Genomic DNA, 26,581 nt, shown 5'->3' with positions numbered 1-26,581 from the left:
CAAATTAGCTGTGTTTCATTTGACCTTTTTTCAATTTACATTTTTTTGTATATATCCATAAAAATGATACCACCTAATTCATGATTTAGACTGGCTGAGAAACGCTGCCTGCCTTTCTGTCTCGTCCCAACTACCGACACGTTCATTACTATGGGACAGCAGGAGATCAAATTTGAATATTGAAACAATGTTGCAAATGTCGGAGAGATAGACCGCATGGTTAATACAAATCTCTGCTGTTGAAAACTAAATGTTAGTCTATAGTGGAGATAAAGTTTATAAAGTGCCTGGCTGAGTTGGTGAGAAAGTGGATTTCACAGTCAAATGGAAGAGTAAATAGGCATTTTAATGTCATAGATTTAGCCGGTGGTAACGTGTGGAATAGGCACAGACTGGAATGCGGTTTCAACCAATCAGCATTCCGGGTTAGACCCACCCGTTCTGTTGATAATGTATAATCTACTTGTTCCTGCAGAAGAATCATGTAATACAATTACATCATTACACTGTTACACAAGCTTTTCAAACTGCTAGTGGACCACCTCCCCCAGGGCTTGCTAATAGATGTTGCTGTGCTGACACAGAGTAAGGCACATCAAGTCACCAGTAGCCCGTTACACTTGGATCCTGAAATCACTTTTTCTGGCATGTGCAATGAGACCATGTATCTGCAACAATCTAATCTCTCATGTTTTGAGCAGACCAGACTGGAGCTACTTTCTTCTATATGGGTTAATTATCCCAATGTCACAAACAATGTGTATTGAATGTTGAATAAAAAGACAACATCAATGAGCTTCTGTTTAATAAAAGTGTAATTAAAATCCTCCACATAACACACTATTTACATGGTGGCAAGACAAGATCTAGACTACTTGAGGCAAGTTTGAATTATGTAATTATTTTTTGGACTATGGTGTGGGAATACAACATCGCTCCCAGTGCAATATGTTAGGACTGTTTGTGCATCATGCAACTTCTCACATATACCCAGGACATTAATTTGATCCCCAGTGTTACACCCTCCTTGCGTAAATATTTATCTTGGATGAGTAATATTCATTGCAAATGAAAAATCTTCTGCTTTAGGCTTCACTTGCTACAGCCTTGTTTAAATACTTCCCATTGTGTCGTATCTCCGAGGAAACCTCTCACCTTCCCAAAGGAAAACCATTTTCCCAAGGTGCACCACTTCCTGTGCTAGCCCTTGACAAAACCCAATTCTGAAAGTGTCTCAAAACAATGTTTGTATTTGTAATTATGCTAACCCAGCTTGTCTTGGACTATGTAATCATGTTCGTTGCTATACGGTGAGCAAAGGCCCTGTAGCACATTTCAAATGGCACTGTTTCAAATTGTCACTTCGGTTCCTCTGCCATTGGGATGCATGTGTATTGACCAGTGGTGCAAAGTACTTTACAGATACCCCCCAAAATGACTTAAGTAGTATTTTACTTTACTATTTATACTTTTGACTACTTTTACTTTACTACATTCCTAAAGAAAATGATGTACTTTTTACTCCATACATTTTCTTTAACACCCAAAGTACTCGTTACAGTTTGAATGCTTAGCAGGTCAGGAAAATGGTCCAATTCACGCACTTACCAAGAGCACATCCCTTGTCATCCCCACTGCCTCTTATCTGGCGGACACACTAAACACAAAATCTTTGTTTGTAAATGATGTCTGAGTATTGGAGTGTGCCCCTGGCTATCCGTAAGCAATTTACAACAATACAATTCAAATCTAAATCAAATTGTATGTCACATAAGCCGAATGCAACAGTGAAATGTTTACTTACAAACTCTTAACCAAAAATGCTTTAATAAGTTAAGAAAAATAAGTGTTAAGTAAAAAACGCCATAAGTAAAAATAGAAAAGAATTGTGCCGTTGTCAAGTGTCAGTTGTGCAGAGGTGAGGACATAGTCAGGCGCAGGACACAGAACTGAGTAAAATAACGTACTTTACTCTGAAAAAGTAATCAGCCAATAAATCCACGCAGGGATAACAAAACCTAACACAAAGGACTAACACAAAACCAGGAACAATCACGCACATAGAGGGTTAAATAGGGAAAAAATAACGTAATGGGAACCGGGTGTGTACAATCAAAATATAACAAATGGGAAAAAGAAATGTGGATTGTTGGTGGCTTGAAAGCCGGTGACGACGACTGTCGAGAGGCACCAACTTCGGCGGAAGTCGTGACAGCCGTCTGTTTGCTTAATATAAGCAATTTGACATTTTTCATACTTTTTCTTTTACTTTTGATACTTAAGTATATTTTCGCAATTAAATTTACTTTTGATACTTAAGTATATTTAAAACCAAATACTTTTAGACTTTTACTCAAGTAGTATTTTACTGTGTGACTTTCACTTTTGCTTGAGTCATTTTCTATTAAGGTATCTTTACCTTTACTCAAATATGACAATTGGGTACTTTTCCCACCACTGGTATTGACAGATGTATTGCCACCTAAGTGAAGGCCATAGGTGACTGCCTCTGTCATGATCATTACTGCTGTGAGCCAAGTTACTGAAATATTAGAAAACTATGTTCATCAGACAAGAGGTTAGAATATTGTCAGCATTAACATATGTGATATTTGATATGCAAACCCCATCTGTCAAAATGATGACAACTTGATTTCCCACATCTCTGCATTATGAGCGCATGCACTTTAATTATCTTTAATAATTCATAAGGTCTGACTCTTCAACAATCACCTTGGATCAACTTCCACTTCATACAAAACCTCCCTGAACTCAATAATGGGGAGCAGACACGGTATATTTTCTCTTCTATCTGAGAGATAATAAGGAGACAGAATAGTACTGGCAAAATTGAACAGACTAGACAAGACAGGCAGAGAATGCCTTAACATAATGAAAGAATGCTGAGTGACAAGAGGGAAAGAATTGGCAAACGATCACAGATGTGTAACAAGGATCCTCTCTTTCTTACATATTAGATATTTCCCCACTAATCGTTCTGCAATTTGTGAAAACTGTTGGACTGCGTGTAATGTCACATCCAAGACATCTTGACAATTTGAGCAAAAACAAACACCATCTTCGCACAAATTCAATGAGAAACGACGAGTGCTTTGCTGATTAAATTCCCTACAGTTCAGTCGCATTCTGGTTCGTCTGACCCAGAAAAGCAATCAGATGATAAATATGTTATGCAAACTTGTTTAGCGATGAATTAGATGGGAGTTCTGCCCATCTAACAATTTGTAAGCAGCCCATATTCTCTAATCTAGTTAAGGTGCAAGCCGATTGTCCCCTGTGATTAGTAATTATCAATTTCTCTAAACACAGTCCTGCAATCAGCTAGAATGGCTTACTGCTAGATTTCCCTTGCCACTTTTTTGATAGTGTTAAAAACAAAAGCAAGTTAATTAAGGGTAAAAAATCATGTTGACTCCTCGGTTCAAACCTACAGTTTACATCATCCCCCTCAAATCTATTTATCCAATTTAGACAGGGAACAAAACAGGAAACATCTGATTTCATTATTATGCACATTTGGTAAAAAAAAACTAAAAACATCTGTCATTTCCAAACGGTAGAACAAATTGTGTTACTCCTAATTATGAATGTCTGATATTCACTGATTAATTACAAAGGAAATACGAGTTCCTGTCTGACTTCCTAACTCCAACTAATAGGCACAGAACATACCCCGCAGAAAATGAATGGGCATTTTTTAACCTGTAAGATTAAACCCAGTGCCTATACGCAGACTATGTGCTGAGCGTATGGCTCCCAACCACTAGGAGGCCCTGGGTCTTATCTTGCAGGTAAAAAAATTGTCACGCCCTAACCTTAGAGAGACGTGTATTTCTCTATTTGGTTAGGTCAGGGTGTGATGTGGGGTAGGCATTCTCATTTTTGTTTTCTAGGTTTCTTTATTTCTATGTTTTGGCCTGGTATGGTTCTCAATCAGGGACAGCTGTCTATCATTGTCTCTGATTGGGAATCAAACTTAGGTAGCCCTTTTTCCCTCCTTTCAGTGTGGGTAGTTAGCTTTGTTTGTGGCACTTTGCCCTGTAAGCATCACGGTTGTTTCTTTCGTTTGTAGTTTTTTGGCTACATTTTGAAATAAAATAAAATGTACACCCACCACGCTGCACTTTGGTCCACTTCTTTTGACGGCCGTGACAAAAATGGCATTCTTTTACAGCGGGGTATTTTCTGTGCCCATTAGTTGGAGTTAGGAAGTCAGCCGGGGACTCGTATTTCCTCAACTTACTGTTGAGAGATATCATAGTAGAATACGCAACATGCAATATAGTTTTCCTCTTATTATGTCAGTCACTGACAGTCAATCAATTAGCCCATGTTAGCTAACATTTTATAGATTACTAGGTAAGTTAGTCTAGCCAGCTAACTTAACCTTGTAGAAATCAAGGCTGGATTACTGACCAGCCACGAAAGGCAACCAAATCTCGCTTAGGCCCCCCAAACTGCTAGAGGCGGCCCTGATCAGACCATACCAACTATAGATTGGTATATAGATATCTACAACATTTGGATCTATAATCAAATTCATTGTTCTGCCTTAAACAATAGTTAGAGTCAACAGAAATCTCCAAATATACACTACTCAAAAAATAAAGGGAACACTAAAATAACACATCCTAGATCTGAATGAATGAAGTATTCTTATTAAATACTTTTCTCTTTACATAGTTGAATGTGCTGACAACAAAATCACACTAAAATTATCAATGTAAATCCAATTTATCAACCCATGGATGTCTGGATTTGGAGTCACACTCAAAATTAAAGTGGAAAACCACACAACAGGCTGATCCAACTTTGATGTAATGTCAACAAGTCAAAATGAGGCTCAGTAGTGTGTGTGGCCTCCACGTGCCTGTATGACCTCCCTACAACGCCTGGGCATGCTCCTGATGAGGTGTTGGATGGTCTCCTGAGGGATCTCCTCCCAGACCTGGACTAAAGCATCCACCAACTCCTGGACAGTCTGTGGTGCAACGTGGCGTTGGTGGATGGAGCGAGACATGATGTCCCAGATGTGCTCAATTGGATTCAGGTCTGGGGAACGGGCGGGCCAGTCCATAGCATCAATGCCTTCCTCTTGCAGGAACTGCTGACACACTCCAGCCACATGAGGTCTAGCATTGTCTTGCATTAGTAGGAACCCAGGGCCAACCGCACCAGCATATGGTCTCACAAGGGGTCTGAGGATCTCATCTCGGTACCTAATGGCAGTCAGGCTTTAAGAGCAAATAGCTTAAACATAAACATGTTTTATTACATTGTTCTTATGGTGATCAATTAGTACTCTTTGAGTTGCTTAATCTGCATTTTCTAAGGTAAGTTTTCTTTCATTATAACGCAATTCATCTTTTTTTAAATCTTATCTGCTGCTACCAAGAACAGGTCAGTAATTACAGTTTACTTAGAGGAACTACGTGGGTTTGGGAACTTAAAACTATTCTCCAACTTTAGGCCTTACTAGCAACTGTGTGCCTTACTATTTTTCCACCCCCAAGGAAATAGTTTCACGTTTATTGTAACAATAGCGTTTTCAGGATATACAGTAGCGAAACAATACACTGAGGACCATTGTTAGGGGTTCTAAAAACATCTGATATCTGCTGCCATGAAAGTACTACATTTCAGGAGTTAAAGATGTCTTGCTTTAAATTCTGACCAGGAAAGAATCCTCCTGTCAGAGAGGACTCATGAACAATTGATGCCCATTAATTGGAAAATCTCAGTCTACCAGAAACCCTTACATAACCGATTGGCTTTCATAAGGTTGTTTAAAAAAGGTCTATATTCTCATAGGCCTTTGTGCCTGTTTTTACAGAAAAGAAAAAAAGAAAAAAAGAAAACAAGCTTTGTAGTTGTATCCGCTATAATAAGATCCTCTCAAACTTTGTTGAATAACCAACCGTGACCTAGTTTCGTTACTGCAAAGACACCTAGGCAGCACGGAGCACGACCAATGAGTTTGTGTAGGTTTTTACAGAACCCTTTCCTTGGCTTGCATCTTCTACTGCACACATCAGAAAGTCGACAGAAGAGTAATCTTGAGGGACTGGATTCTGAAATGTTACAGATGACGCTCCCCACGGTAACCTGCCACTCTGTATTTTCATCCCAAAGCCTGGCCTGAGTCTCACCCTGCGGCAACATGGGAGAGCCCTCATAAAGGAATCATTTATACAAGGCCCAAATGCAGTCATCCAAGGGGCATTATGTACTGTACTGTGAAACTCACAAGGAAGTCCCTGCTTGTTCAAGTACTGCTCTAAGAATGTATGGATGTCTGGGGAATCAGGTCTGTGTTGTTAGCGAGGACAGACTATCTGTGGAAGCTCTTTTTGAAGGCACACTACAAAGTGCTCAGGGATTTGTTCTTGGAAAAACAGAGAGAACAAACGACCGGGATATTAACACACAGGAGGAAATTATATGTGGGTGAAGGTGTACTGTTATTCTAAACTTGAGGGGACATGAGATGGTGATGGGCGATGGCTCCATACACAGGGATGGAAATTAAAGCGAGCTAGCCCGTTGCTAGTACTTTTCAGACCGGGCTAGAAAGTGCCTCAGCAGCCCACCAGCTAGAGATATTTGGTCTTTTCAAATATCGCATGGCACAGATTTTGGACGGCACAGATTTTTGACCTCGGCTAGTACAAAATGCAGCTTGCCAGTGAGTAAAATCCTCAGGTTCAATCCCTGTCCATACTACACTGTAATTGGATAGCTTGAAATTAAACATGATCAAAATCAAATACATTTTCTGTAGTGTATGCTTATGACTATGTTCTTCAATTGCAATAAATAGAGATTCTCAGAATATAATGAAAAGGGATAGAATTATCAATTTGGGGTCTAACAGGGACTTTCACTCACACAACATTGAATGGCTAATTTCAAATACCCAATTAAACTAAAGGCAGATGAGACCTGTAAATGTATTAATAGGTTACACATGTCACGCCTGACCTTAGTTTCTTTTTTATGTCTCTGTTTTAGTTTGGTCAGGGCGTGAGTTGGGATGGGCATTCAATGTTTTTGTTCTATGTTTTGTATTTGTGCTTTTGGCCTGGTATGGTTCCCAATCAGAGGCAGCTGTCAATCGTTGTCTCTGATTGAGAACCATACTTAGGTAGCCTGTGTTCCCACTATGATTTGGGGGTAGTTGTTTTCTGTTTTGTGTATTCACCTGACAGAACTGTTTCATTTCTTCCATTCACTTTGTTATTTTGTTTCGTGTGTTCAGTCTAATAAATTAACATGGACACTTACCACGCTGCATATTGGTCCGATCCTTCCTACTCCTCCTCAGACGACAAAGAGATTCGTTACACAAACTGGTCAGTCTGGGCAAGGAATGCTGATCCAGTTTTAACAATGTAACGTTGTTTTACAGCATCAATTCATAACAAGATGTACACATGTCGTCTAGTAAAATTAAAAGATACTTTAATAGAAAATTACTCACCCAGTAAAATACCACTTCAGTAAAAGTCTGAAAGTATTTGGTTTTAAATATACTTAAGTATCAAAAGTAAATGTAATCGCTAAAATATACTTAAGTATCGAAAGTATAAATCTTTTCACATTCCTTAGATTAAGCAAGCCAGATGGCACTGACAGTCAAAAGCCTCGGCCAATAGAGGGAGAGCAGAGACAGACCACCCCTCTCCCTCGGCTTGGTCCCTGTGTATGTGTGAGTGAGAATACTGAATGAGGACTCCGTCGCTGCATGCTGCTACAATTTGCAGTGGATTTAAATAACCTTCAGCACAGAGAACACCAGTCGAAGGAAAAACTCCAAAATTGTAGATTTACGAAAGAGAGCAAAACATCACTGTCTTGTTGTCTGTGTTCCTGTTAGAAAAAACACTACTACAATACAAGAAGACGGCGAAGAAGAAGCACAAGTGTTCAACGGTGTCAACAGATTAAATTGGAAGAATGTATAATTCTATGTGTTTCCTCATCCTGTCATGGGTGTTCGCTCTGCTCGTGTTCCCAGGTAAGACTACTCTCCCTCTCTTTTTCTTTCTCACCATCTACAGCTTTCTTGCTCGTGTATTGGTACTAATGTTGCAAAGTGATAAACCATAGCAACAGAGTTCTACGGGGAGCTACATTTGACAATCACACACTCTGTCTCACTCTCCCCTCTCTCTCTCTCTCCCAAGAATTGGTCTGTTACTGTCCATATATGCTGTTGTAAAATATTCAGATGAAATACAGTGGAGGAAAGTGGTCCAGGCATTGTTGATTCTACTAAAAAGCTTTGGTCTTAGGTCAAGGAGATACTTGCTCAATTTTGTGTCCTCACAAGCTCCCACAGCTTTGCCAAAACTTGCTTCCATTGGGTTTTGATGTAGACAGAAACTAACGTAAAGAAAAGCTTGCTTTGGCAACAGCATACAGTGCAGAAAACCAGTTTTGTCCCATTTTGAGCCTAGCCAAGCAAATTAATATTGATCATTCTGGGGCCATGTCTAACGGAACCGCTTTTTTCACACCATGACTTCAAGGTCTGGATAATTTGTGTCGGTCGCAGCTAGACGTGCAGCGTTTGACATGTTAATCAACAGAGAGGAGAGTGAGTGTTTCATAATTGATGTTCAGGGAAAGAGAGTCTATGATTACAATTGGAAAGTGCTTGAGGCACATTTCTATTTCTTCTGTTCTTCTGTTATTGGATATATTACTGGAGCAAAATTCTACATTTCTGAAAATTGTGTAGGTCATATTTTTCAGGATTAGCCCAATGTAGTACATTATGCAAACAATCCTCATATACCACATTGTACCTACTTCCTCATGCAAGCACACACGCACACACACATACACACACTTCTAAAAGTCATGCACAAGCTGAAACAGTTACATTGCAGGGGTGTGTCCGAGCTTGCACTGGATGAAGACGCAGCAAAGCCAGGACAGTTAGCAATGCAGATGGCATGTGGTGGCCCTACTCACCGAGAGCTTTGGGGTCAATAGCAATCCGGCATGACTAACAGACTCCATCTGTTCCACGGTGACATCATAGGGCCTATAGTAGGGGCCCTGCCCGCCACTGGGACAATGATATCAGGAGAACACTGCTGTCTAGGCAGTGCAGTCACTCAAATGGAGACTCAATGTGGGTAAGGTGTTGTACAATATTGAAGGGTCCTTTTTGATACTCTTCTAGCCAAATGGGTGGATTATTCATTGCCACTGCAACTATGGCTATTGATTTTTGGATGTTGAATGATACGCTAAGGCATGGACTGTAAGACTTCTCCATGGACCCTATGACTCCTCCATGGACCCTCAAACTCCTCCATCAACCCTAAGACTCCTACAGAAATAGCAGGATATTTTATACTCCTGGCCAACAACAAGCTACTGACATAATCTTATGGAAAATCTACAGTGTCCTGGTCTTTCAAATGCCAGCACACCTACCCATAGCCCCCCATGTATTATAGAAATTAAAGATTTAAATGTCAATACACTGTGATTAACATGAATTCAACTACTCAACTAGGACCCTATCTTTGAATGAGATGTAGTCAAAAATGTGTATGGTCATACTTTGGTAGGAACACTGAATAAGCTAAATCTGTGTGCTCTGTCCCTACAGTACCATTACTATTGTACTCTCTCCGTCACAGCCCAGAGCAGGTTACATCCTTGTCAAAGTTCATCAAATCAACCAGCTTCATAAACAGTACAAGCGCACTGGGCCATTCACAGATGTATGAAGGATTCTGTCTGCTAAGGTCAATGTGGCATCCATTTTGTATTTTTGCACTCAATCAATAGTATTGTGTACTGTATATTATTTGGCATAGATTTCTATTGCTTCTCTGTGTCTACTTGTTTTATACTACATCTCAGCCGAAATACACTGAAATGTAGTCTATACTCCCTCAATGTATGAAACTGACCCTAGTAAGTATTTTTAGGAGTTGTCCATGTTCCTTTTCCCCACTCCCCATCCTGCTGATAATGTTGATAATGTTGATGTTGGTTGCATTGGATATTGCCTGGAAGACCTTAGTGGGAAACACTGGTCACTTCCCTCAAGATGAGAATGATTGAAGGAAATGGATGTGATTTCCTGTAGAATCCAGGACCTGTCATATCGAGTAACTGTGATTAGACACGAGAGACCACATGACTTAAATTAGGACTGGACAATCTGACCAAAATATCATATTACAGTACTTTTCTCATTTCTGACGGTATAACGGTATTAGATGGTATTTTATGTTTCTGAATAGAAAAAGTTGTAAACATACATTATGGGTAGTGCATAACTCTAGGACGGCAACAAATGGATTGTAAGTGGTTTTAATGGGCTTTTTCAATTCTGATTTGTTTTATAGTGGTCATCCAAACTTTAACCAAAAATAATAGGAGTGCAAACCTGACAATTAAGTATTCAGTCCTATTTGTATAGCATTTCATAGGAATCGAGCCTCAAACTCTGGTGCTTCCCAATGGTTGACATTTGCATAGTTATTGGTTCAATTCCAGAATTCACTTGTAATTCCTTAATTTCCTGCACTCATTTGTTCTAATTTACATACGGTGTCACAATTTTTTAGCCTTGTTTTTTTACTTGTTGTGCTAGCAACAGAGAAGGTAGAGAATCCTCCATAATCTAGCAGTGCTCAGCTGTTAGCAGTCTTTTACCACTGGAAAAAACAGATGACTGACGTTTTGTTGATTCATTACACAATTGTTCATATAACAATTCAAACATTAAAATAACTATATAGAAGGTACTGTTGATAAAATACACACCGGTGTGTAGATCAATACCGGTGTATATAGTAAAATACATTATACCGCCCTGCCCTGAGTAAATGACTACAGACTGACTATAAGGGGCCACGCAGTGCATTCGTAAGTGTTTCGCAAACCACCTGTCTATATGGTCCTTGCAGGAAGCTTTCATAATATGTATGAGTGGGAAGATTAATATGATCCCATTAAAGTTTGGGGTTCTCTTGTTAATTTTCATAAAGTAATGCTATAGACTTGCCGGCTGATTCACAAAGCGTTCTTATCAATTGTGCACACTCGATGCAATTCATTATCTTCGACAGCTCTGTGCGACTGGAGCACAATGTTTTGTTCTCTCAGCTATTTGTAAGATAATGAGCCTTGAAATAACAGCGTCTCAAATGTACAAACACATCTAATGAAGACTTTTAAAAGGGCATGTGTGGAATTCTCCGGTGCGCATTTACTCAGAAATGTGTCTGACTGATTATTTTGAACACACTAAGAGATATGTTCATCGTATTCATCCTTGCCTCAATTACAGGGTGATGTATAGAGCCCAACAGTGGACACGTCATAATACCCATAAAACCTAGCAGGCAAACACGGAAATGGTTCCAATCGTTTTTTCAACACATATAAGGTCTGTGTTTCATGTAGGCTTTCCCTGGTGTAACGTTTTGATAACCATGCAAATCTCTCTTGGACAAGGTGACTTTTAATCAATATATTCATCTATATTTATCTTTAGATTTGAACATGCGAATTAGCAGGAAAGTTGACATCATGCAAGGCTACAAATCCCTAAAAGCTCCTGCACGTAATTTCTACCTTGATCCAAAACAAAATATATATTGAACATTTTAATTTACTGTTTCATATTTTATTTAAATAATAATTGTTGGCTTATATTATGCATTTGGTCTTGTCTTGTATAGAATACTATCCTAAATCTTTGCCAAGAAAATAGCTAGCTAGCTATCTAGATGATGTTAGCAATATACCCTTATTTTACCAGATCCATTTCTCCTTCAGCCTTTCATAAATAACATATACACATCTCACTTGAAGTAAAGATTAAATGATTCATTAATTTATTAATGTCACAAACCTGCGACATCGAAGAACACCATATGAACTATTATTACCATCCAAGAGCGCAGAGATTATTTTGCTTTTCCATTTTATGAATCAGAACAGCTCAAATAACACAAAATATAAAACAGCATATTGTGATTTTCGGTGGGTGAGTTACAAATGGAGAAACAACTGGATGTTTTAGGTAGGTTTAATATAAAATACTAGGTCAACTCCAGCAGATTGAGAAACACACTTACCAGACTCTAAACAAGGAAGCCATGCCTAAACGCAGCTATATCATCATCCTTCTTGTATATTAAACAGATCTATGTTTCTGCTGTCAATTGTGAGCAGCACATTTACCGTACATTGTCTGAACCTCAGAAAAAGCAGGAGGATGACAGAGATACAATGGGGGGAAAAGGTAACAAAAACTACACCATAACACTTTTAAATGTGTTACTGAGTCTAGATGTTATCAAATCAGGAGAAGAACAAGTGAAAGAAGCAGAATAGGGAAAATAAACAAGGTAGGGTGGGTTTATAGGGATGATGGATAAACATAAAATGGGGTGCTGGTGTGCTTCTGCACCCCTTTTAAGGTCAGTCATTGTCACATATTTCATGTCCAGTCATATTCGGGGTCACATACTCGGGGTCACATTCCATCTCAGTTGCAAGCATTGAAATCGTGGTCATCGTGTATCTGTGAATCACAACAATTAAAACGATGAGTGATCACAGTATTTACCAAAATTGAGCCATAAACAATACAACTTTAGCATTGAGGACAGCATTTTGTTGACAACATGGTGGTTTACACAAAGTCTACCGTGTGTGAATGATGAAAGAATCTTACCCCAGCTGTACAGTAGGTCCAATAGAGAGTGTGTGGTCACCTAAGGATGAACATCAACCAGTACTGGGATCATTGGAGATTTGGGATGTTTGCTCTCAAACTGCTCCTTGAACGTCTTGGGGTCTGCGTCTATAAAGGTCAAGTACAAAATGGAGGAAGTTAACAATCTGTGGCTTAGATTGAATTCAAAGTTGACACAAATGATAAATTAAGCAATACAATGCAAAACACTACTGCACATGTGAAAGACTGTAACACACAGGCCAGTACAATACCCTACACAGCAAGAGGAACCTAAAGGAGCATACAGTACCAACCATTAGTACTCACTCGACAGACAGGTGTGGACTAGTGCTGCCTTGGCTGCAGTTTTCTGGTCAGCAGCTGCTCCAATAGCAGCCACCGCCTTGGCATCAGTCAAGAAGATCAACTTGAGGATAGTGAGACGCTAGCGTCCCAAGTGGCCAATAGCCTCGGGAAATGCAGAGCGCCAAATTCAAATAAAACGCGTTAAAACTCAAACTTTCATTAAATCACACATGCAGGGTGCTCAATTAAAGCTACACTCGTTGTGAATCCAGCCAACATGTCAGATTTAAAAAATGCTTTTCGGCGAAAGCATGAGAAGCTATTATCTGATAGCATGCACCCACCTGAACCAGCTGTGAACTAGCGTAAAAGGCGCTACACAAAACGCTGAAATAAAATATAAAACATGCATTACCTTTGAAGAGCTTCTTTGTTGGCACTCCAATATGTCCCATAAACATCACAATTGGTCCTTTTTTTCGATTAATTCCGTCCATGTATACCCAAAATGTCCATTTATAAAGCAGGTTTGATCCGGAAAAAAACAGCTTTCCAAAACACAACGTTACTACAAAACATTTCAAAAGTTGCCTATAAACTTTGCCAAAATATTTCAAACTACTTTTGTAATACAACTTTAGGTATTTTTAAACGTTAATAATCGATCAAATTGTAGGCGGGCAATCTGTATTCAATAGAGCAAGTAAACAAAACATGCACCATTTTCCCTCTTGTGTAACTATCAACAGTGTAACGTTGTTCCAGGATGTGCCTCTTCTTCGTTTCACCAATGATTAACTTCAACCCAATTCCAAAGACTGGTGACATCCTGTGGAAGTCGTAGGAACTGTAAAATCGCTATGAAATTTCCCTTGGCAAAGACAACTGAGGGAACGGTCAGAAGGGAAAAAAACTATTCTGAACAGTTTTCCTCTGGGTTTTGCCTGCTACATAAGTTCTGTTATAGTCACAGACATGATTGAACTAGGTTTAGAAACTTCAGAGTGTTTTCTATCCACACCTACTAATCATATGCATATAATATATTCCTAGCAGGAAGTTGAAATTGTGCACGCTATTTATCCAAAAGTGGAAATGCTGCCCCCTATACCTTAAGAAGTTGTGGAGCGTGCGTTCTATATTATTAGATAGCCAGTAGCCTACTGGTTAGAGCGTTGGGCCAGTAACCGGAAGGTTGCTGGATTGAATCCCGAGCTGACAAGGTAAAAATGTTTGTTCTGCCCCTGAGCAAGGCAGTTGACATCCACATCTTCGTTGAACAGTGAGTTGACTAAGGCAGCCCCCCGCACCTCTCTGATTTGGAGGGGCTGGGTTAAATGCAGAAGACACATTTCAGTTGAATACATTCATTTGGACAGACTAGTGTCTTGACGTTGCCCTCTTTGGGTACAGCAAGCCCCACCCCCCTCTCCTACACACAGGCTGCTGTGGTCAGAGAGAGCTCGTAAATTCCTGGAGGAGATTATCTCCTCATGGCCACAGTATAGAGGCAGAGTGAATTTTCATAGAGAACAAAGGAATTTCTTCCGAACAACATTTATGTTGAAAGATCGGTGAAGAATCCAGCTACGAACTGGTCCGTTTGGTACAATTTGGTGAAACTCAGGGGAAGCAATACGACCACATTACCATAACGCTGTTTATATAATAGCCTCAGATATTAGGTTTACATCTAATTGTTGTATTAGATGAATGAGGATTACACTGTTTGTAAAATTGTGTAATGTGATTTTGGACTGTTTAATGAAGGAAACTACAATTCCCTTTTGAGTTTAACTAAATCAGAGGACCGCCCATGAGCCCAGTTAGGGTCGGGCATCCTGGGACAGGCCCTTTTCTGCAACTCCCGAATAAAACCCCCACTTTGAGAATTTCTCAACAGACCATGTTTCCCTCAATTACAAGAGGACAAAGGTTGCAGACCAGCTTACCTCGATAACGAGAGGGGCAAGGTTTGAGTAGATGGCTGAATCCTTTGACCATACCACATGGTTAAAGTCTTAGACTATCGATACCGACAGAATAAAAACAAGTCTTTGATATTAATTACAAGTCTGCAGCTAGGAATTCGGTATCATTGAACGCGAAGACCGACAACAATGGCTGCCTAAATATGGTTCCCAATCAGTGATAACGATAAACACCTGCCTCTAATTGAGAACCAATCTAGGCAACCATAGACCTACATAAACACCTAGATGGACACAACCCCATGAATCTACAAAAAACCCTAGGCAATAAAAACACCCTATATGAGACAAAAACACACATATCACCCATGTCACACCCTGACCTAAACAAAATAATAAAGAAAACAAAGAATACTAAGGTCAGGGAGTGACAAACAGAAACAAACTTTTCAACAGAGACCCCGATGACACACTGAGCGTAAATATATATATTGATTGCAATTGTTCCCGAATGATGAGTGAGCGTTCATGTGCAAAGGATTAGCATTTCAATTGTAATAATTATGAACTGTGTGTTGTCTTATCTCAGTCGACCCCCACTTCCCTTTTTTACACCAAGCCGGGATGCCAGTTTATCCCACTAGGGAAACTCTGTTATCATTTCCTTGTAACTATTTACTGTTTGTTTAAGCATTTCTGTGAATTACTTAGTTAGTAAATAAATGATTTAAGACAAGTGATGTATGGATGACTCATAGTGAAGACTGGGTTCATGCAGATAACCAACAATTTACGACGTTTGGAATGAGACTATTGAGAGGTAAAATGAATAATTCATTAATTCAGAAGACTTTTGATCAGATATGAAAATATCTGAAAAGATGTATTAGGAAAATTATAATTTTGTAATCTGAATATTTTCCTTAGTGCCTCGACTTCCAAGTTAATTACAGTTACATGATTAATCAGTTTAATCACGTAACAATAATTACAGAGAGTTATTTGATAAAGATTAATCTTCAGTTTTATGATAGTAAAGACACGACACTAGGTATCGCCCCTTTCCCTGAACACAGTAATTCTACCTCAAACGTGTGCATACCAATTCATTTACAGTGCCTTGCGAAAGTATTCGGCCCCCTTGAACTTTGCGACCTTTTGCCACATTTCAGGCTTCAAACATAAAGATATAAAACTGTATTTTTTTGTGAAGAATCAACAACAAGTGGGACACAATCATGAAGTGGAACAACACTTATTGGATATTTCAAACTTTTTTAACAAATCAAAAACTGAAAAATTGGGCGTGCAAAATTATTCAGCCCCCTACTTTGTAGCGCCACCTTTTGCTGCGATTACAGCTGTAAGTCGCTTGGGTTATGTCTCTATCAGTTTTGCACATCGAGAGACTGACATTTTTCCCATTCCTCCTTGCAAAACAGCTCGAGCTCAGTGAGGTTGGATGGAGAGCATTTGTGAACAGCAGTTTTCAGTTCTTTCCACAGATTCTCGATTGGATTCAGGTCTGGACTTTGACTTGGCCATTCTAACACCTGGAGATGTTTATTTTTGAACCATTCCACTGTAGATTTTGCTTTATGTTTTGGATCATTGTCTTGTTGGAAGACAAATCTCCGTCCCAGTCTCAGTTCTTCCAGAATGGTCCTGTATTTGGCTCCATCCATCTTCCCATCAATTTGAAACATCTTCCCTGAAAAGCAGGCCCAAAACATGATGCTGCCACCACCATGTTTGACAGTGAGGATGGTGTGTTCAGCTGTGTTGCTTTTACGCCAAACATAACGTTTTGCATTGTTGCCAAAAAGTTCAATTTTGGTTTCATCTGACCAGAGCACCTTCTTCCACATGTTTGGTGTGTCTCCCAGGTGGCTTGTGGCAAACTTTAAACAACACTTTTTATGGATATCTTTAAGAAATGGCTTTCTTCTTGCCACTCTTCCATAAAGGCCAGATTTGTGCAATATACGACTGATTGTTGTCCTATGGACAGAGTCTCCCACCTCAGCTGTAGATCTCTGCAGTTCATCCAGAGTGATCATGGGCCTCCTTGTATGAGCTGAAAGTTTAGAGGGATGGCCAGGTCTTGGTAGATTTGCAGTGGTCTGATACTCCTTCCATTTCAATATTATCGCTTGCACAGTGCTCCTTGGGATGTTTAAAGCTTGGGAAATCTTTTTGTATCCAAATCCGGCTTTAAACTTCTTCACAACAGTATCTCGGACCTGCCTGGTGTGTTCCTTGTTCTTCATGATGCTCTCTGCGCTTTTGACGGACCTCTGAGACTATCACAGTGCAGGTGCATTTATACGGAGACTTGATTACACACAGGTGGATTGTATTTATCATCATTAGTCATTTAGGTCAACATTGGATCATTCAGAGATCCTCACTGAACTTCTGGAGAGAGTTTGCTGCACTGAAAGTAAAGGGGCTGAATAATTTTGCACGCCCAATTTTTCAGTTTTTGATTTGTTAAAAAAGTTTGAAATATCCAATAAATGTCGTTCCACTTCATGATTGTGTCCCACTTGTTGTTGATTCTTCACAAAAAAATACAGTTTTATATATTTATGTTTGAAGCCTGAAATGTGGCAAAAGGTCGCAAAGTTCAAGGGGGCCGAATACTTTCGCAAGGCACTGTAAAACCAACCATAGCAGGTAGGACTTTATAAGGTTACAAAACTTTGCCTACTAGCTAATCGAATGGTCTACTGTCCAGAGGGTAGCAACAAACAGATCAATGTCTTCCCGCAGTAAAGTAAGCACACTGTTTGTTCAAGAGGATGCTAAATCAGTCCATATCTGAAACATATCAAAAAGCCAAACCAAAATAATACAGCTACCTAGGGTAGCTGCAAGTCAAGTAGTACTTGAAGTAGGCTACTGTTAGCAGTTGATGTTATTCTTCAATAACACAGACCCCAAAGCAAATCAGGAGGAGAAAATATTTTTATTCAAAGAGAACAAATCATAGTTGTTATGCTGGAAAGTAGATGGCAGATGTTCATTCTTCCCTGTCCTCAATGGTTTATCCCCAGAACAAAGAGACAGAATGTAGTTTATACCCCAACCCTAGCCTGTGGTTGACCAAATATAATTCCTTACAGTAAAATTGGGAACATGGCCAAATAACAAGTATCCCGTTTCAGGCTTAATGTATAGACAATTCAGACCAATGAGAACTTGCCACATGTAGCTATGAACTTCCCGTGTCCCTGCCCCATTTATCTTCAGTTCCCGATTACAGAAAAACTAATTCCATTGATCATGAATTCCCTCTAGACTTTAGTCCTCTGCATTGTGTATTTATCATCAAATATTCTTACACTCCCCTTAAACCATTTTAAAAAGAAATATACTTAAAATTTATTTTTAGAAAACAGAATAGAAAACATAAAAATATAGACAGTATGAAAAAATTTGCTGTAAATATAAAATCATTCACATTAAACACCTTGCATTTTGTCGTGGAAATACTAATCACTTATGAGGAGAGACAAGGTCAGAATATCACCAATATCACCAATCAGAATATTACTTTATTCAAAACTTATTAATAACATTGATTAATTATTGCAATAATGAAGCTGGTCGACGAACCACCCCTAGATGATTTGTTGAGAGCCCAATGAGCGGTTTTGAGCCACAGCATTTTATAGCAAAGTATATCCTCCTGAATGTTCATGACAAACAATAGATGTATGGAATAGATCACACGGTTAGGATTCATATGAAAGATACTAATAATTCACAGCAGACAGTATCTGCTGTAAAGACTGTTATCATTGTGTAGAAACACATACCCAAGCCATCTCTCCCTGGTACCTTCCAGCACACAAACACCAACTCATGCTATGGAATGCGGTCTTTAGGTTTTTATCACCGAAGGCATCGAAAATCCACTGTCAGCATTAAGCCCCCAGTGGCCCAACTCAGAAGACCACACACAGATGAGTGTTCTAAAAACCATATTCTACCCCATAAAACAACCATTTGATGCAATTATGTTAACATAATCTTGTAATTTCACACTCACATTCCCCCATTTTGGGAATTCTCTCAACTTAAAAGTAAATTACAAGATTTAAAAACATGAATTCACACGTAGAATACATATAAAGGATCAAACTTTCTGGCGCAGGTGTTCCGCTAGCGACCGACCTCGACAACATCCGGTGAAATTGCAGAGCGCAAAATTAAATGACAGAAATAGTAATATTTAACATTCATGAAAATACAAGTGTCAAACATCAAAATAAAACTTAACTCCTTGTTAATCCAGCTGCTGTGTCAGATTTCAAAAAGGCCTTACGGCGAAAGCACACCATGCGATAATCTGAGGACAGCGCCGCGCACACAAAAGCATTAAAAAGACATTTCAACCAGGCAGGTGCACGACGAAAGTCAGAAATAGCGATAAAATAAATGCCTTACCTTTGAAGATCTTCTTCTGTTGGCACTCCAAAAGGTCCCAGCTACATCACAAATGGTCCTTTGGGTCCTTTTGTTCAACAAATTCAATAATCCACTCGGTTTCCCTCCTTTAAAATGCATACAAAATGAATCCCAAACATTACCAATAAACTTCTCAAAACAAGTCAAACAAGGTTTATAATCAAACCTCAGGTACCCTTATATGTGAATAAACGATAAACAACAAAAAACGCGTTCTCATCCACTCGCATGAAAACACTACAGCCAAAATGGGAGCCACTACATTCTTGCTCATTTTTCCAAAAACAAGCCTAAAACTCTTTCTAAAGACTGTTGACATCTAGTGGAAGCCCTAGGAACTGCAATCTGGGAGGTTATATTTTTTATGATTTGTTTTCGCCTGCCATTGTAACGATTCTCTTCTTGTGAAGTAGAGGCGGACCAAAGCGCAGCGTGGTGGTTGTTCATTGTAATTTATTGACGACACTATACATGAACAAACTAAAGAAACGTGAGAACTCAAAACAGCCCTGTCTGGTGCAAACACAAAAACAGGAACAATCACCCACAAACACACAGTGAAACCCAGGCTACCTAAATATGGTTCCCAATCAGAGACAATGACGAACACCTGCCTCTGATTGAGAACCATATCAGGCCGAACATAGAACTAGACAAACTAGACATGAAACATAGAATGCCCACTCAGATCACACCCTGACCAACCACAACATAGAAATATACAAAGTAAACTATGGTCAGGGTGTGACAGTACCCCCCCCCCAAGGTGCGGACTCCGGCCGCAAAACCTGAACCTATAGGGGAGGGTCTGGGTGGGCATCTGTCCGCGGAGGCGGCTCTGGCGCTGGACGTGGACCCCAATCCATAATAGTCTTTGTCCACCTCCTTAGCGTCCCTAGATAGGTGACCCTCCTAAGAGACAGCTCGGGACAGAGGGACAGCTGCTCGGGACAGAGGGACAGCTGCTCGGGACAGAGGGACAGCTGCTCCGGGCGGAGGGGCTCTAGCGGCCCCTGGCTGACTGGCGGCACTGGCGGCCCCTGGCTGACTGGCGGCCCCTGGCTGACTGGCGGCACTGGCGGCCCCTGGTTGACTGGCGGCGCTGGCGCTGGGCTGACTGGCGGCACTGGCGGCCCCTGGCTGACTGGCGGCACTGGCGGCCCCTGGCAGACGGGCGGCACTGGCGGCCCCTGGCAGACGGGCGGCACTGGCGGCCCCTGGCAGACGGGCGGCACTGGCGGCTCCTGGCAGACGGGCGGCACTGGCGGCGCTGGGCAGACGGGCGGCGCTGGGCAGACGGGCGGCGCTGGCGGCGCTGGGCAGACGGGCGGCGCTGGCGGCGCTGGGCAGACGGGCGGCGCTGGCGGCGCTGGGCAGACGGGCGGCGCTGGCGGCGCTGGGCAGACGGGCGGCGCTGGCGGCGCTGGCGGCGCTGGGCAGACGGGCGGCGCTGGCAGCGTTGGGCAGACGGGAAGCTCCGATGGCGCCGGGCAGACGGGAAGCTCCGGCAGAGGCGCCGGGCAGACGGGAAGCTCCGGCAGAGGCGCCGGACAGGCGGGAGGCTCCGGCAGAGGCGCCGGACAGGCGGGAGGCTCCGGCAGAGGCGCCGGACAGGCGGGAGGCTCCGGCAGAGGCGCCGGACAGGCGGGAGGCTCCGGCAGAGGCGCCGGACAGGCGGGAGGCTCCGGCAGAGGCGCCGGACAGGCGGGAGGCTCCGGCAGAGGCGCCGGACAGGCGGGAGGCTCCGGCAGAGGTGCCGGACAGGCGGGAGGCTCCGGCAGCGCCGCCGGACAGGCGGGAGGCTCCGGCAGAGGCGCCGGACAGACGGGAGACTCCGGCAGAGGCGCCGGACAGACGGGAGACTCCGGCAGCGCTGGAGAGGAAGGCTCTGGTAGCGCCGGAGAGGCGGGAGACTCCGGCAGCGCTGGAGAGGAGGAAGGCTCTGGACGGATGGGCCGGAGAGACAGCCTGGTACGGGGAGCTGCCACCGGAGTGCTGGGGTGTGGAGGTGGTGACGGATAGACCGGGCCGTGCAGGCGCACTGGAGCTCTTGAGCACCGAGCCTGCCCAACCTTACCCGGTTGAATGGTCCCGGTCGCCCTGCCAGTGCGGCGAGGTGGAATAGCCCGCACTGGGCTATGCAGGCGAACCGGGGACACCGTGCGCAAGGCTGGTGCCATGTAAGCCGGCCCAAGGAGACGCACTGGAGACCAGATGCGTAGAGCCGGCTTCATGGCACTTGGCTCGATGCCCACTCTAGCCCGGCCGATACGCGGAGCTGGAATGTACCGCACCGGGCTGTGCACCCGCACTGGGGACACCGTGCGCTCCACAGCATAACACGGTGCCTGCCCGGTCTCTCTAGCCCACCGGTAACCACAGGAAGTTGGCTCAGGTCTCCTACCTGGCGTAGCCATACTCCCTGTTAGCCCCCCCCCAATAAATTTTTGGGGCTGACTCCCGGGCTTCCATCCACGACGCCGCGCTGCCTCCTCATACCAGCGCCTCTCCGCTTTCGCCGCCTCCCGTTCTTCCTTGGGGCGGCGATACTCTCCTGGCTGAGCCCAAGGTCCTTTACCGTCTAATTCGTCCTCCCATGTCCATACCTCCTCGCGCTGCTCCTGCTGCTGCTTTTTCCTTTGCCCATTACCACACCGCTTGGTCCTGTTGTGGTGGGTGATTCTGTAACGATTCTCTTCTTGTGAAGTAGAGGCGGACCAAAGCGCAGCGTGGTGGTTGTTCATTGTAATTTATTGACGACACTATACATGAACAAACTAACGAAAAAACAAGAAACGTGAGAACTCAAAACAGCCCTGTCTGGTGCAAACACAAAAACAGGAACAATCACCCACAAACACACAGTGAAACCCAGGCTACCTAAATATGGTTCCCAATCAGAGACAATGACGAACACCTGCCTCTGATTGAGAACCATATCAGGCCGAACATAGAACTAGACAAACTAGACATGAAACATAGAATGCCCACTCAGATCACACCCTGACCAACCACAACATAGAAATATACAAAGTAAACTATGGTCAGGGTGTGACAGCCATATCAGTTCTATTATACTCAAAGACATTATTTAACCTCTCTAGGGGGTGTGGGATGGTAGCGTCCCACCTGGCCAACATCCAGTGAAATTGCAGAGCACCAAATTAAAAAACAGAGATACTCATTAAAAAAATTTAAAAAATACGTGGACAACGTAAGCTCATTCGTAGCTCATTCACAGCCATAGAAGGAGTCATTGGCATGAGGTGGTTTAAAAACATGCGGCATTTCCTGGTTGGATTTTTATCTGGGTTTCGCCTGTAACATCAGTTCTGTTGCACTCACAGACAATATCCTTGCAGTTTTGGAAATGTCAGAGTGTTTTCTTTCCAAAGCTGTCAATTATATGCATAGTCGAGCATCTTTTCGTGACAAAATATCTTGTTTAAAACGGGAACGTTTTTCATCCAAAATCTTTAATAGCGCCTGCTAATGCATAACTGGTTAACAAGTCCAATACCTCAAATGAAAGATAAACATTTTGTTCATCTACCCATCAGGTCCGATTTTTAAAATGTTTTACAGCGAAAACACAACATATTTATGTTAGACCACCACCAAATCAAAGGAAAAACGCAGCCATTTTTCCAGCCAAAGATAGAGTCACAAAAGCCGGATTAGAAATAAAATGAATCACTAACCTTTTGAAAATCTTCATCAGATGACACTCATATGACATGTTACACAATACATTTATGTTTTGTTCGGATAATATGCATATTTATATCCACAAATCTCGGTTTACATTGACGCCATGTTCAGAAATGCCTCCAAAATATCCGGAGGAATTTTAGAAAGCTACGCCAGATAACAGAAATACTCATCATAAACTTTGACTAAAGATACATGTTCTACATATAATTAAAGATACACTGGTTCTTAATGCAACCGCTGTGTCAGATTTTTTTTAAACGTTACGGAAAAAGCCTACCATGCAATAATCTGAGACAGCGCTCAGGCGTAAAAGTATTTCTCCGCCATGTTGGAGTCAACAGAAATACAAAATTACATCATAAATATTCCCTTACCTTTGATGATCTTTCATCAGAATGCAGTGCAAGGAGTCCTAGTTCCACAATAAATCGTTGTTTTGTTCCATAATGTCCAATACTAGTGTCCAATTAGCTGCATTTGCTACCACTTTCAGCTCACGTGCCCAAATGCTGACACTGGTCCAGGACAACTCGCATGAAAACTTCAAAAATATATATTCCAGGTCAAATAAACTGGTCAAACTAAGTAGAGAATCAATCTTCAGGATGTTATTTTCATATATCCAAAAACGTTCCAACCGGATCATACGTTTTCAGCTGCAGCCAAATGGAACGACGGTGGCACCCACAGAGAAATGCGTCACAGGGAAATTGCATTCTGCTAAGACCGTGACTATTTCCCCTCCCATTCGGTCAAAGTTCACAGCAAAAGCTCAATTCCACGTTCTACTGAATGAGGACATCTAGTGGAAAGCGTAGGAAGTGCTACCAGATCCATATCTTTATGGGAAAGGAAGGGGCGATGACGTCAAAGTTGACCCACATTCAGAATTTCACTTCTTGTTTGGAAGATTGCCTGTCCTATGAGTTCTGTTATACTCACAGACATAATTCAAACAGTTTTAGAAACTTCAGAGTGTTTCTTATCCAATAGTATTAATAATATGCATATATTAGCAATCTAGGACAGAGTAGGATGTAGTTCACTATGGGCGCCCAATTCATCCAAAGTGAAAATACTTCCCCCTATCCTCAACAAGTTAAAAGAAGTGATTCTTACTATAGACTAATTATTAGACTAATTCATGTAAAACATTTCATACATTTTGTATCCCAGGTTTATAGTAAGTCTTCAGTACATTTCCTATCAAAATTCACGGGTGTAATTAAACTCAGAAAATAAAATCTTCAGAAAATTCCATGTGTGTGCCCCTTGAAGATACCTCGGCACTAACCCATCTTCATAACCAGTAAGTTGGGTGTGCGTGCTGGTGTGTGTGTGTGTGTGTGGTAAAAAAAAAATGGGCCTTATTTCATTTGTTAACTTTATTCTTCACTAAAATTTCACTAACTGCTCTCCCAAGACCATAGCATCAGGAAACATTTAAAAGAGAGAGAAAATGGCTACCCCCATTCTTCTGGAAGAGAAAGTGTACATTTCTTTAGCATAAGGAATCAGTTATATTTGATCCCAGGCATCTCTTAAAAGGTTGTTTGAGATGTGGTTTCCTATGTCTCCCTCTACATACATACTGTTGTGGACCTCATTCAGTCCTTGAAGAAAGGATCCTACTTAAACACATCAGATAATAGTGTTTCATGAAGTGGAATCGACCCCTTCTAAAATAAACAAACCCTGTTGCATTAATTTAGTTGTTTGTTGCTGTTGTTTAACAAATCTAAGACCTTCAAAAAGTTGGTGCTGTCTTATCAGCTTAATATTCAATACTTATTTCAATGTACTTTAATTGCTTGACAACGTTCCATGTAATGGAAACTGATTATAATTTTAGAATACATCAACTTCCTGCTCAAATTCACTGGTTTTACCTAAACTATAAAACCCAGCAACAGTAATCAGAAACTGTCAAAGTACGTTTCCAATTCAACTATTCAGACCTCTGCTGCATATGTCTCACTGTGTCCCTTACAGCCTGCTAGAGGTCAACCGCAGCTAATCTATTTTACAACCTCAAGGCTCAATCATTAAACCTTGTATTGAAACCTCAGCTTCTTCAAATTACTAAAATAAGGTCCCCCTGAGTGGCGTATTGGTCTAAGGCACTGCATTGCAGTGCTAGCTGTGTCACTAGAGATTCTGGTTTGAGTCTAGGCTCTGTCGCAGTGGGCCGCAGCCGGGAGACCCATGCGGCGGCGCACAATTGGTCCATCGTCATCCGGGTTAGGGGAGGGTTTGGCCAGCAGGAATGTTCTTGTCACATTGCGTACTAGCGACTCCTGTGGCGGGCCGGGTGCAAAGCACGCTGACACGGTTGCCAGGTGTACAGTGTTTCCTCCAACACATTTGGTGCGGCTGGCTTCAGGGTTAAGAGGGCATTGTGTCAAGAAGCTGGGTTGCGTTTCGGAGGACTCTCGACCTTCGCCTCTCCCGAGTCTGTACGGGAGTTGCAGCGATGGGACAAGACTGTAATTGAATACCATGAAATTGGGGAGAAAAAGGAGGTAAAAAAAACAAATAAAAAATAAACACATTTCTAAAATATTGCATCATTAGAGTGCTATCCAAAAAAACACTAATAACATATTACCATTCACATACTATCAACACTCATTAAGTTTACATCAATCCTCCCTATCAATGTCTTCGCCACTGTCACCCATAATAAGTTTTAAAAAAATAAAAGAAACCAAACATGATTATTCTCTTCTTACTAGAAGGCAACATTTACATTGTAGTCTACCCTAACAATATTACTCTATATGTTTAATACCAACCTCTGCATCACACTTCACAAACGTATATTATTTTAAGATTAACCTGTAATGCGCCAAATGTATAAAATACATCAGCCAATTCTCAAAGAAAAGACACATTTCACAGGGAGCGAAAATAATTCACAATACAAGAGCCTCTTCCCAGCCCACAACCTCAGTTCATCACTGTTGTAGTCAGTCTCTGTTGTGGTCTTGTATTATCGTGCAAAAATTGATACCCATGTTTAGATATCAATTATGATCAAGGTCACAGCCATGTCGTAATTGCCTATCCTCTATTATTAAAATGCATTAGATTTAGGTAACTATCACTTCGGATTAGGCTACAGGTAAGACAAACACTTGCTGTTGTTGACAAGCATATATTCAATTCATATCCACAATTGAATTATAATTAGAAACCCAAATTTTTGTCAAAACCATAGACCAAATGCTATTGAAATGACAAAGAAATTCCAGAAATAACCCAATTACAATGGTCTGTAGTCTTAACATCTGGCACATAGTAATGACACAATTCACAGACAATTGCCTTAAAGTTGTCTCCAAGTGTTTCTCCACGGAGATTTTCACATGCGCAAAAGGGGATTTATTCGCAATCATAGCAGTCCATTGAT

The 26,581-nt window shown here is 41.5% G+C and overlaps 1 protein-coding gene and 1 long non-coding RNA gene across 2 annotated transcripts in view; one reads left to right on the top strand and one right to left on the bottom strand.

Moving 5' to 3' along the window:
- Positions 1–7,671: 7,671 nt before the first annotated feature.
- Positions 7,672–26,581, top strand: part of LOC110533514 (opioid-binding protein/cell adhesion molecule) — a 335,816-nt gene continuing 316,906 nt past the window's right edge. The window contains exon 1 of the mRNA XM_021617800.3: positions 7,672–8,038. Coding sequence (XP_021473475.1) covers positions 7,978–8,038 — 61 coding nt within the window. The 5' untranslated portion in view covers positions 7,672–7,977. The remainder of the gene's footprint in view (positions 8,039–26,581) is intronic.
- Positions 12,075–13,781, bottom strand: LOC118966720 (uncharacterized). Its single transcript, XR_016483621.1, has 4 exons — positions 13,464–13,781; positions 13,070–13,211; positions 12,740–12,868; positions 12,075–12,586 (listed from the first exon to the last, which is right to left on the bottom strand). It is a non-coding gene; the product is annotated as an uncharacterized LOC118966720 (long non-coding RNA).

The sequence above is a fragment of the Oncorhynchus mykiss genome, chromosome 10 (assembly GCF_057628025.1).
Source record: "Oncorhynchus mykiss isolate SJ-2025 chromosome 10, ASM5762802v1, whole genome shotgun sequence".
Taxonomy (NCBI): Eukaryota; Metazoa; Chordata; class Actinopteri; order Salmoniformes; family Salmonidae; genus Oncorhynchus; species Oncorhynchus mykiss.
Note: the sequence above shows the minus strand (reverse complement) of the source record. Positions and strands in the feature narration are given on the sequence as shown.